General features: G+C 37.8%; 1 protein-coding gene across 1 annotated transcript in view; it reads right to left on the bottom strand.

The window, feature by feature from the left end:
* Positions 1-412: 412 nt before the first annotated feature.
* cog5 (component of oligomeric golgi complex 5) overlaps positions 413-13,115 on the bottom strand; it is a 69,133-nt gene continuing 56,430 nt past the window's right edge. The window contains exons 15-22 of the mRNA XM_058772078.1: positions 11,780-11,890; positions 10,322-10,384; positions 8,399-8,502; positions 5,608-5,845; positions 4,644-4,720; positions 2,394-2,520; positions 1,920-1,999; positions 413-838 (exon numbers count right to left, since the gene is read on the bottom strand). Coding sequence (XP_058628061.1) covers positions 727-838; positions 1,920-1,999; positions 2,394-2,520; positions 4,644-4,720; positions 5,608-5,845; positions 8,399-8,502; positions 10,322-10,384; positions 11,780-11,890 — 912 coding nt within the window. The 3' untranslated portion in view covers positions 413-726. The remainder of the gene's footprint in view (positions 839-1,919; positions 2,000-2,393; positions 2,521-4,643; positions 4,721-5,607; positions 5,846-8,398; positions 8,503-10,321; positions 10,385-11,779; positions 11,891-13,115) is intronic.

Genomic DNA, 13,115 nt, shown 5'->3' with positions numbered 1-13,115 from the left:
TATTCACCAGGCATACAGTAATACAGCTGTTATTATTAACCAATGCTACGACTCTCAACTATTACTTAACATGCTTCTGACTTAAAAGGATATCAAAAACGCCATCTATTGTTATTTAAAACTGTATGATGGTGATAAATACATATACTTTTTCAAAGCAACACTGTCATTTTCCTTTTACTGTTTTGAATAGCTACTAGCACCAACAAAGGTTAGTATTTGGACAGTTAAATCACAATTAAAATGCCTAGTTGTCATTGCATTAATTTTATAGTAAGTGGCATTGCAAAAAATGCAATAAAAATGATCCAAACTATTTTTCTGTATCTGAAAACATGTGAAAAGCTAACTCGTCAGATATACAAAGGTTATGGTTATAAATCAAAACCTGTGATGAATGAGACGTCTGTGATGAAGGCACAAGACATTCTTTAATCAGCATTTACATAATGCGTTTAGTAATAATTTTGCACTCTGCTGCACCCAGCAAAACAGATTATTTTTAAATATGTGTAGATTTGTTTAAAAGGTAGGGATTCTTATTAAAGCCAGTAGTAATCAAACAACCCATAAAAAAAAAAAAAAAAAATTAATCATAAACCTATACACATTAATTTCCGACTTCAGCAAAATAATCATCATAATGTAATGAAATATAATAAAGACAATTGTATTATGATGAACTGTCTAAATTATTCTGATGAGACAGGGCTCTGTTTGCAGATCCTATGAGATGCTTGTGGCCTTCTGCAGCAGCTGGACCATGATGGGATACACCGGGGCAAACTCCTTACCCTGCCTGGCTCGGACAGACTGCACATATGCCTCCAGCGCCCCCCTGCAACAAAGGAAAGTCGCATTTTAATTACCTACTTTCACTAATCAAAGAAAAGCTGCTGTATTTTCTCCAAAGCACCACTAGAGGATGCTGATGTTGCACAGAGAAGTTCAGTTCTGGTCTGAACTACTAAATTACCACCATGAGTTTTCCATGAATAGGGATTTTTAAAAATTATTTTTTAGGAACTTTGCACTCATAAAATGCAATTTCTTGCCAATTAAAAATTTTTAGAGCTGAGCATAAAAAAAAAAGAAAGTATATTTACTTTAGAAATGTCTGTGATTTTTCTATATATGGAAATCACAGTCGAGATCCAACAATAATGGAAAACTTGGAAATATCACAGAATTTTAAAACTGATTTCCAGACCTAAAAAATGTAGTGTCAAGTAAATACAATCTTTAAAAGCCATAGAAATATCACGGACATTTTCATAGTGACTAGAAATATTTGTAATTAAATATATAAATATATTAGTGCTGTCAAACGATTAATCGCATACAAAATAAAAGTTTTTGTTTGCATAATATATGTGTGTGTTCTCTGTATATTTATTATTTATATATAAATACACACATACAATATATATATATAGAAAATATTTACATGTCTATATTTATATTCATATAATTTATAATATTATAAATAAATATATTTAATATATAAACAACCTATTTTTCTGAAATATATACACATGCATGTGTGTGTATTTATATATACATAAATATACACAGCACACATACATATATTATGTAAACAAAAACTTATTTTGGATGACAGCACTAAAATATATGCATAGCATCAACTAATATAATGGGCAACTATATATCAAACTATATGTATTGCATCAACTTATATATATATATATATATATATATATACACAGTAATTTATTTTCACAGAAATGCATTGTTTTTAATATTTATTTGTGTTTTAAAATTCCCTGATATTTCCAGGTTTTCTGTGATTGTGGGAAGCCTGACAATCCTAGTTTGATGGGTTAAAGAGTTGAAAACGAAACCACTAACTAAATTAGAGCAAACTGGCGTCACTGGAAAGGTTTATCCTTGGATCTTACCTAATAAGAGTGAGACGGTCCTTTTCTGATGGATGGTCATCCAGCCATTGAGAATAGCGAGAGATTGACCACTCCGCTCTCTGTTTATAAGGGAAAGCAAGCAGTATTAGTGGTACACAAGAGCTCTACAAATCACCCATGCTAAAGCTATTTTAGAGAACCCTCATTTTATAAAATGGCTAAAAATATCTTCATCTTTTCCAGTCCAAGCACTCAAAATGAAATGTGTCATTTAGCAGAAGCTTTTATCTAAAGCAGCTTACAGTAGGTCAATCACATGGACAGTCGCGATGGGGCAACTTGAGGTGAATTGCCCCGCTCAAGGGCATAATAAACAGGATCTGACCTCAAAGACCTTTTGCTCACTAACACCCAAACCTAAAACCTCAATCCTTGAGGATCTATAACCAAGAGGTTTCCATCTCTCCGCATTAGTGCAACTGTGTGTGTGTGTGTGTGTGTGTGTGTGTGTACCTGATGTGGTGATTTGAGTTCAGCCGGGGCACGAGTGAACAGGAAATGCAATATGGTGCTGTATGGAATCAAATCTCCCAGCGCTTGACTGCTAGCGATGTGCTCACTCGTTTGAAACAGCAGAGGTCTGAAACAGAGACAGACAAATATATTCATATTCACCGGGAATCACAATTTAGAGCCTGAAATGAATGCTGAAGATTTGAAAGGTAGGTGCATATGAAAAAAACGTCAAATAAAATTCACCAAATGTCTGTGACATGTTAAAGTGGAGATCATGTGACATCCTCCACCGGTTTCACAGCAGATATCTACTCACTGCTGACAAGATGCAAATGATATTTTAAAAAAAAGTCCCAGTTTCAGTCTAATCTTAGATTTATTTTTGTGCCAGTGCAGTGCTTGAATACAATATAAGATTGTAGAGTGAATCTTATTTTAAATCATTTTAACTGCACCACTATTTTCATAAATGGAAAACAATGCAAGTCTATGCTTTTTTTAATACGCATTTTCTCCTCGCCAACCAAAAATCATACTCTCAACCAACCAATCACCTCTTCTCAACATGCTGCGGTATGTACAACTTATGCAGTTCTTGAATACTGTATAATGAGATTGTAAAGTGAATCTGATTATGAGTTTTATTAAAAACATGTGGAAAACAATGCAAACCTATGCATTTTTTATACGTGTTATCGTTCACCAGCCGGAAATCACACAGCCAATCACTTGTAAAAGCTACTTGACAAAGTACAGATGCAATATAATGAGATCGCAAAGTGACTCTTATTATTATATTATGAATAATTATTTTAAATCTAATTGCATCACTATTTTCATGAATGGAAAACAATGTAAGTCTATGCATTTTATACATTTTATCATTCACCAGACAAAAACATACATCTGATTGCTTGGGTAAGTAAAGGTAATAATAAAATTAAGTAATAAATAAAGTAAGTAATAGTATAACCGGTTTTTCTCAGCCAGCAATAAAAGGGTACACTAACAAGAATGCAGAAGACAGAAGCCTCTACAACAGTAATAGTAGTACTGATATTTCCATAGCAAACATCCTTTTCATATACAACCCAAGTCAAAAGAAGAAATTTCAAGATAGGCTACTTCATGAATCAACTCCAAATTTAAACACGCATATCTAGAGGGTAACTATGTCCCTGTACTCTATTAGCTGAGAGGCTATATTTAATCAAACAAGCTTACAAGTATGAAAAAGAAACCAATGTCATTTACAAGTTGCACCTCGGTTCGGGTCGAAAATTATATCACTTGCCGTCTGCGGTCCCTCAACAGTGATCAAACAAGACAAATATCTCCATATTAATAATTATATCTCTATCTTAGGGCTCTCTTGCAATAACATCTTTCCCCTGTGGTTGTCAGACATCATTTTGCATGCTTACACACATGCTCCTTGAGTAAAATAAAGTTGCTAGTGGGGAATTGGGCCTTGCTCATGAGGGAACCAGGCACGGCAGTCGTACCCAGAGCTGGCATAGATGGCACCGGTTTAATTTGATTAGCTATCCTGCGAGACCTGACTGGTGTTTATTAGATTGCCTGGAGGAAGTATGGAGAATGCATGCTGCCTTAATCAAACCTGAACATTAAGTTGTTCATGAGACACCAGTTCATTGTACTATAAAAACTTGAATGCCAATTTCCTCTCAGGTCCAAAACAGCATTTTTGGACGAAACATTAACACATTTATACATAATGCAGCTTTGCAAAGAGTTTGAAATAGAAACGACACGTAAGCAGTTTAAATGGAGGAACAAGATATTACATTCTGACGAAAGATTACAGTAGAAAACTTGTTTATTTGGAATAACGCGCACCGATAAATCAAGACCAAGAACGTAGAGCTGTCATGAGTCAAACAAAAACAACGAAGAAGCAACGGAAGGTGAGCATTAGAGCATTATCCGGACAGATAATTTGACACCGACTTCTCCTCAGCTAATCAGACGAGCATCTCCATTAATAACCTTCCTTTCTCTCTCTCTCACTGTTAATTAACAGCAATTTTCAGAGGGAAGACTCCAGGCGACCTCTTTGTCTCAGCGGGGGAAGGACGGGGACAAAGGATAACACAAATTGAGAGCATTTGTGTGAAAAATAGACTCAAAATTACTGAGTGTGTGACATCAGGAGCTGCTTGCAGTCACTCGAGGACAGGAAGATAAAGTCACCTGACATCATCCAGACTGTAAATAAAGACTCACCTAAAAGATCGCAAGAGACGGTACGCTTTCCCCAGGTCTGAAACCCGTCTGCAGAGAGGAGCCACGGCCAGCTCCATCTGTAACACATGCACATGAGATGTTCAGTCACAGATGCAAAGAGTCATTGTTTTCTAGACACATGAGAACTTGACTGTAAAACTTAAACATGATGCATGTACACACTTTGCATGAGGTTGGATGTCAATTACCTCAAATGTTTAAAGACGCTATGCATTTAAGAGCTACAGTGAGTGTTCAGTGAATAAATGCTTGAATTTTGCTGTTTCTCACAGAAAGTTAATGTAAGACATCTGAATGCTGAAGAAAAATTATGGTGTTTTTTGTTATTTTGGAGCTCGACATCCCTATTTCCAATTTACTTTGTTTCATGGTCGAAAACAAGTTAAATATGGATTTGTAACAATATGAAGGTGAAAAAATTGATAGAATTTGTACTTTTGAATTAATTATTTGGTCTAAAGGGACCATATATTTGATTTGAGATCTACATTGAATTTTCAGTGAATGAATGTTTATATTTTGCTTGTTTCTCACAGAAAGCTATTATAACAATTTTTATGGTGTTTTTTTTATATATATAATTTTGGAGTTTGATAGCTACGGTTCCCATTTACATTGTTTAATTGATGAAAGAAATTTGAATACGGATTTTAAACAACACGAGGGTGAGTTAATGACACAATTTTCAATTTTCTTTTGAATGAATTATTTGGTTTGTATCTGTTTTGAGAGTTACAGTGATTTTTTTAATTTATAAATGCTTAAACTTAGCAATTGTTTTTTTTTTAAATCACAGAAAGCTAATGAATGAAATCAGAAGATTTTGGAGCTTAACAGCCGTAGTTCCCAATTACTTTGTGATTCATGGACAAAAGAAAATTAGTGAGAGCCACAGATCAAGTAAAAGAGACGAATGATGAAGGCTGACCATCATTTTTCTCACCTGAGCAAAGTCGGCCGCCAACCTCATCTTCCCTCCCTCTCCAAGTGGACGCAAGAGGCTGGCGTGGCGGATGAAGAGGGTGATGGCGCGCTGGGCGATGATCTCTGTACTATCGTAAAGGAAGTCCAGACACTGCAGCGGGCGGAAGTAGTCGTTCATCACTCGTGCAATGAAGCCCTGCAGCTCACGCATGTACAGAGAGCATGGCACGTCCGGACGGCCACCTGCTGGTAAAGGACTGGAGGTATACACGCACACACACACACACACACACACACACACACACAAGAGTAGTGTACTGTAATCTTGTAATGTGAGCGTAGACTACAGCTACAAGCAACACATTGATTTCCTTTGTCACATAATCAATATCATAAATGTGTAGCTACTGGAACTGCTGAAATACACACACACACAATGTCAGAAAAGGAAGGTCGTGTTAATGCCTTTTAGCAAGTGATAGTCAGTTTTTCCTTACACATATAGGAGGTCATTTTTGGGTGAATCTCACAATAACTTTACATTTTTTTAATATTTTACCTTGAAATAAAAAGGATTTTCTTAAAAAAAAAAAAAAAGATTGTGTTAGGGTCAAATTAACATTTATTTCATGCTTTAATTAAGCACATTTTAATTTTCATTATCGTAATGTTTTTTTGCGTCTTGTGAGTTTTTCTTTTCTAATTCACACTATTGTAATACAGCATGTATTTACTATAAAGATGAATTACTCCAAGGCACTTGTAGTAACAAAAAAAAAAAAAAGCCTTTAATTCAAAGGCTTTTTATTGTTACTACAAGTGCCTTGGAATAATTAATCTTTCTAGTTGATATTGATCTCTAAATATCCAAAGAGCACCGTTGATTATGTGAGAAGACCAGTGCAGCATTCTTAGCCCCTGTTGTTTTGTCAAGTATTTACTATATTGGAGTACAAATACTATAATAGACTGATCATTTTTAATTTAAAAAATCAGCATACATCAGAGGCACTATTATAAACACAACCATGATATACGAATGATTTAATAAAATCGTGTTTTTACAAAAATGTACTTAATTTATATGCAATATATATAATTTTTTTAATGTTTATTTCTTTTCATTTTGGACTAACATATGACTCAGACATTGATTTTGTGAGATTCACCCTTTTAGCTCATCTCCAAAGGAGGAAAACTCTTTTGCGCAGCTGCTGCTGACAGGGTGAAACTGGGGGTGTTTCTGGACAAAACCGTGTCTATAGCATGTTTATTTCTCTGCTGTCTTCCCTCAGGAATACCCGACAGCGGGGACAGAAATAAAACAAGCCCACCAAGCCTGACTCCAGTGGCCCTGCGGGGACGAGAGATGTGGACAAAAGAAGCCACGCTGAATCATAGGGGTGACGGTTTAAATGTTATCAAACGCTGGCACATCACTCTCTGTTGTATTCACTGGACCACCCAGACCAACCAACGAGAGCAAGTGCAAGAGAAAACGAGAGATTAATGCAGAAGACAATCTTCAGGGAATTTGTCCATTATAACAGCCAAAACCACATCATGAGGGTGTTCATGCGTCTGCAGTCTGTTGCAATCACAGTCTCATGGCATCGCAGGTTCAGTCTTTCAGCATGAGGACATGAATAACTGAATGGAGATTTATAAGTTTAAAGACTGCATATAAGGAAATCATAATATTGTCAAAGAGGAGCCAAACTAACTTAGCAGCTATTATTAAATTGCATCACCCTGTCATCATAGCATTGTGATTTCCAAACTTAGAAATACTGGCAGTGCCACCATAACTTTTAAATGGTAAAGAACTAGCACACCCATTACACTCGGTCTCTGCTCTGTTGAAATATAGTGAGCTAAGAGAGACCTGGTCTCATAACTGCCCTCAACGAGACTAAATAGGGCACATAATCCCAAATGTCACGTTTAGTGTTTGAGAAAAAGCCCACGAGGGGAGAACACGGTCTTTGTACAACCATAAATCCCAATTTTGACATCTCTCATTTGTTTTGTGTGGCGTTTTGAAATGGTCAAATATATATGGGAAAATTTAGTAAACCTGGAGTGTTAGGTTTCTCACTTTTTAGCTGCAGAGCACCGATGCTGCACGGCGTGAGGTGAATCATTTACATAAGACTTGCTGGTTGACTCCATTAGAATAAATCCTACTGCTTGGATTACGGTATCCCACAAAGTTTTGCACTTAAATGGATAGTTCACCCTGAAATGAAAATTACCCCATGATTTACTCACCCTCAAGCCATCCTAGGTGCATATGACTTTCTCTCATGAACGAACATAGGACAAGTTAGTGTAAGCTATATATTATGGTTTGTAAAGTTTTAAATATGGATATTATTCTTACACAAATGCATTGATTCCACTCAGAAGGCCTTTATTAACCCCCAGAGCCATGTTGAGTACTGTTTATGATGAATTTATGCACTTGATTTTGCTTCAAAACCTCATTTTTTAATGTTTAATTTTTAATGTTTAACTCCGATTGTATTCGTCTGAAAGAAGAAAGTCATATAGACCTAGGATGGCTTGAGGGCGAGTAAATCATGGGGTCATTTACATTTTTGGGTGAACTATCCCTTTAAGTTTAAAAATAACTATATTAAATTTCCAAGATGATAAGTGGATACAACTGAGGTTGTTTAACATTGTAACATGCTACTGTTCATGCAGGCTGAGTAGCCTTACATGGAATGGTACGCAATATATACAGTACATACTGAGCTGTATGCAGTACATATTATAGTAATACAGTGCATGTGTTGCTTGCTTACCCAGAGAAATCCTCCTGGTGCATAGTAATGAGTATTGCTTCGACAGAGTCGGTAACAGAATTTAGCAGTGGCTGAATGGCACTATTCATCAGAGCCTGAACCGACTGCAAGAGACACAAAAAATATAAGTTAACTAAAGAATGTGAATTAAACAAAAAGAGACAGAATTATCCATGATATCAATCAGCCAGACATTACTGAACGTGTGTGAATGAATAGTTCTTCTGAAGGTCATTGGTTCTTGTAGTATTTCCTCACATGGACGCATGGAGACTTGCGCTAATACCTGCTCTCCCTCCTCCCATGTGACTGCCTGACATTTGCTGATGGGACATCAGTCTGACCATCGTGTGTGTCACAGCTGGCCCCCCTAGTCCTAGGCTCTTATCCGGCTCTTCATCTCTGAGCGACATCAATGCAAACCCAATAGGTCTCACTGACCAAATAGGGCTGGTCATCGGCAAAATCCCCTGCAAGCAGGAGATAAAGAGCAAATCTCTGCTGCACATCTCTTCTTCCTAAACTCCTTCTCAACAAAGTAGGTAGTCACGTACTCAGCTTTCCCGGCATTCTTTGCTCAGATTCTTTGCCCGTTTCGTTCTGGTTTAGAACAGTTCCTGTCATGGCCTTATAGTTAGAGAGTCAGACTTGTAACCCAAAGGTTGCAGGTTCGAGTCTCAGGTCCGGCAGGGATTGTAGGTGGGGGGAGTGAATGACTAGTGCTCCCCGGGGGTGTGTTCACGGTGTGTGTGTTCACTACTCACTTGGATGGGTGAAATGCAGAGCACAAATTCCAAGTATGTGTCACCATACTTGACCACAAGTTACCTCCTTTCCTTCCTTTCCCTTTCCTTTTGGTTAGTGCGCCTCTGTCGACCCGAGTTCGATTCCTGACTCGTGATCCTTTGCCGTCCTAAAGGCATAAAAGCCCCTCTCCCCCAAAAAACCAAAATAAATCTAAATATAAACCCGTGGTCCGGATTTAAGACGCACCTCAGAGAGGGCTTGGATGCCGAGCAGGGGAACCCCCTCAAGCATTGTGGGCCAGGGAAGAAGCCGCCGCCCCTTACCTTCCTTCTCGAACACTGCCCCAAATAAACAGATTCCCTTTTTATTTCGGACACTTTTTCCCCTTTTTGGACATTTTGTGTTTCTTTTTTTTTTTTTTTTTATAAAACCCCCCGCCACAGTTCACATCATTTGAACCATTTTGGACAGGGATATCAAGATAACATGCCCTACATGGGAGGAGAGCACAGCCTCAACTCTGAGGACAGCGGGTGGTAAAGTGTGGTAATGTGTTTTCACCTTGGACTGTTGTTTACACTTAAAAGATCAAGGGTTAAAGCGTGTGTGCGTATCCGTACAGCTGGCAGGTTTCGTTAAGAGAGACGAAGGGGAAGAGAATGACCAGTTTACTCATCTGATAGCCAATTTACCTCAGGGGACAGAGAGCTGAATTCAGAGAAGCTCAATGTTTACCCAATTACTTTCCCGAAACCACCTGTTGACTCTGTGTGTGCTTGTGTACAGCTGCAGCATCTTTATCAGACTCTTTTGTTCATGGTCCCGTGTGCTCACCTGTTAATGTCTATCAGATGCACAAATGCTCACAGCTTGATGGTGTGTCATGCACCACTATCTGCATAAATAGTGCAGTGCACTTGTTGCCGAAAAACAGCATGAAATGAATGTTGTGAATATCGAGGACATTACCTGCTGAGAGCTGATATTCAAACCAAAAAGATGTATACAGTGTTACTAATATGACCATGTGTAGTTAGGCCCCGTTAAGTAATTAACATGTATTGCCAGTGACCAGTTGTGATGATTTTAGCATATTGTTATTTTAACTGAATTATGGATGTTCCTCGTATGATCTTTGTAGTGATTTTGGTGTAAACAGAATTTTGTTTGTTTTACCTCTAAAGATGCTGTGAGCGCTTGCTGTGCTGCAGGAGGGAAGGTACCCAGTCCAGATATAACCTGAAAACAACTCAAAGTCAGCAATCATTTAATGTTTAGAGCCCTTGAACATTAATTCCTGTCTTCACTCAAAGTCCAGGCCCTAAAAAAAATAATCTTACTGAAACAAGCACCAGTAAAACTCTGATCACCTCCAGTTTAAATATTTAATCATAGAGAAATCTCTTTTTATTACCTTATTAATCACACCAGCAAGAAAAAAAGCTTTGGCTGCTGCTGGCATGTTTTTTTAATGGGGCAGACTGGGAACTACATCAGCTGGTGCTAAAAAAGCCACTTGTGAAATATCACCACTCATATTGTACAGATATGACTGGTGGTGAGTCTGCAGTTTCAAGACTCTCTCCTGAGAAAAGACTTGAGTAAAGGCACTGCAGCCATATGCTGTTTATAGACAGGTCGACTGTTTTCCGCACATAGAGGAGTTTTATAATACAACAGGACTCTATAATTTCATGCTGACTTCTATTTAAACGCCCCACAAAATCTTTCCTTGGTGTGGAAATGTAATTTCATACATCCATTGGAGTTTTAAAGGGGTAGTTACCCTTTACTCACCATACCTTGTTTATTTCTTTAATATGGGAAGCACAAAGAAAGATGATTAGCAGAATGTACGGAGAGCTATTTACAATACAGTGAAAATGAATAGGGACCATATAAGTTCCATATAAGACCATCAAAGCTTTGTGCAAGGAACAGACCAAACTTTTTGATCTTCCCATTTACCACACCTCTCAAATGTCTTGGAGCAGTGTATATTCAAATATGTTGAAGTCGTTTGGACTATTTGTGATCCTGGACCACAAAACCTAGCACGGGTGTATTTATAGCAGTAGCCAAAAATACATTGCATGGGTCAAAATTATTGATTTGCAAAAATCATTAGGAAGTAAAGATCACGTTCCATGAAGATATTTTGTAAATTTCCTACCGTAAATATAACACAACTTAATATGCATTGCGATTTTCTCAATATTTAGATGTTTTTGCACCCTCAGATTCTAGATTTTCAAATAGTTGTACCAAATATTGGTACAACTACTAACAAACCATATATCAATGGAAAGCTTGTTAATTCAGCTTTCAGGTGATGTATAAATCTCAATTTCAAAAAATTGAACCTTATGCCTGGTTTTGTGGTCCAGGGTCACATTTTTGTAGTACTTTTAGTGTTTTTTTTGTTGTTGTTGTTATTTTTTGGAGCTTGAGAGCATCTGACCCCATTCACTTTTATTAAATGAGTACTGCTAAAATGAGACAAAAGAAACCATGTTTCTTAGAAGGTGGTACGTTATATGGGCTTGGAACAACACAAGGATGAATAAATGACATTGTGGGGTGAAAAAAACCTGTAGTAACTATAGTGTCTTGAATGAGAGCTAGTGTTCTTACTTTAGCCACAGCTTGCTGCAGACGGAAGAGAGAGTTCACCACGGCAATGTTTCTCCTCTGACCCTCCGTCAGGGGTCCGATCACCTGACTGGCATCCCCTTGTGTACACAGCTGAGAGAAATACAGAAGAAAGAAAGAAGGGAGAAAATATGAGAGATTAAACAATATCGAGCGTCACAGCCAAAGACTTCAGTAAATGATCAAGCAGTCAACATCAAAAGCGAGGCGACCACAAGCTCCCACTAATTTCCCCAGATGTCCCAGTGTTTGTCTGAGGTCAGAAGCGTGTTGCTCAGTGGTGGCACAGCGGTCAGCATGCTGAGACACGGGCGTCACCATGGAGCTCAGACAGCAGAAGCAGCTGGCATTGTGGGTTGAAGGGCGAGCAATAGGGAGACGAAATAGAAGAAGGATTTGCCCAGCTCAGTGCCACACCACAGGAACTAACAAGCAAAAGGTTGTCTCAGTCACGAGCGAACCACCGCACACAAACACGTATTCGTGCCGCACTGCTGCCTCCTGACATAAACAAACAGCTGCTACAGACAAAACAACTCAAAGCTCAAATCGTAAAAAAGCAGCACAACCTCCAAGACAAAATTAAAATAAAATTGGGGAGAAAAAAAATATATCACACATCATCTGCGAGGAAAAACCACGTAGGATAGTGGCAGCAGGGGTACCATGGCAACAGTCTAAAAATGGCAAGGTAACGGTTAATTAACGTTTCCCGTGGCAGGTGTGGAGATGCCAAGTAAGGTGCAGTAACGCTAGTGATGATTCTAGGTGAGTTGCTCCTTCACACCTGATGTTAAATAAAGCTTAGCCTCCGGTGTATATCTGCAGTTCAATACAGTAATGAACCATTCTGAGATTAACTGCTGTGCGACCCTAGGTCTGCGGTAAACCTTCCTGAAGTCCAAAAACATTCTTATACCTCTGTAATCCTCATGGAAGAGCGCTGTTGTCAAATATTTCCCCTGCAGCTAAACCAGATTACAGGAAGCTACTTTAAAACTCAAACACTGACCTATTTTTTGAAAGAAAAAGAAAAACTTCCATTAGGGAGAATGTCCATTGGTTATTGTAACTATAATTTAAATGAACAATTCACCCACAAAATAAAGCCTTACCCTTATGTTGTTCCAAACTCATAAGTCTTTGGTTAATCTTAAAGGCATAAATTAAGATATTTTTAATGAAACCTGAGAGGCTTCCGTTCCTCCACTGAAAGTCCAGGCAACCAAAAAAAGACAAAATTAAATATTCATCATTTAATGCGATCGTATCTCTTCACAAGATTTGTATTAAATAACTTTTATGATGCTCTTCTAAG

The sequence above is a fragment of the Onychostoma macrolepis genome, chromosome 04 (assembly GCF_012432095.1).
Source record: "Onychostoma macrolepis isolate SWU-2019 chromosome 04, ASM1243209v1, whole genome shotgun sequence".
Classification (NCBI taxonomy): Eukaryota; Metazoa; Chordata; class Actinopteri; order Cypriniformes; family Cyprinidae; genus Onychostoma; species Onychostoma macrolepis.
This window is presented reverse-complemented; position numbering and strand designations above follow the sequence as displayed.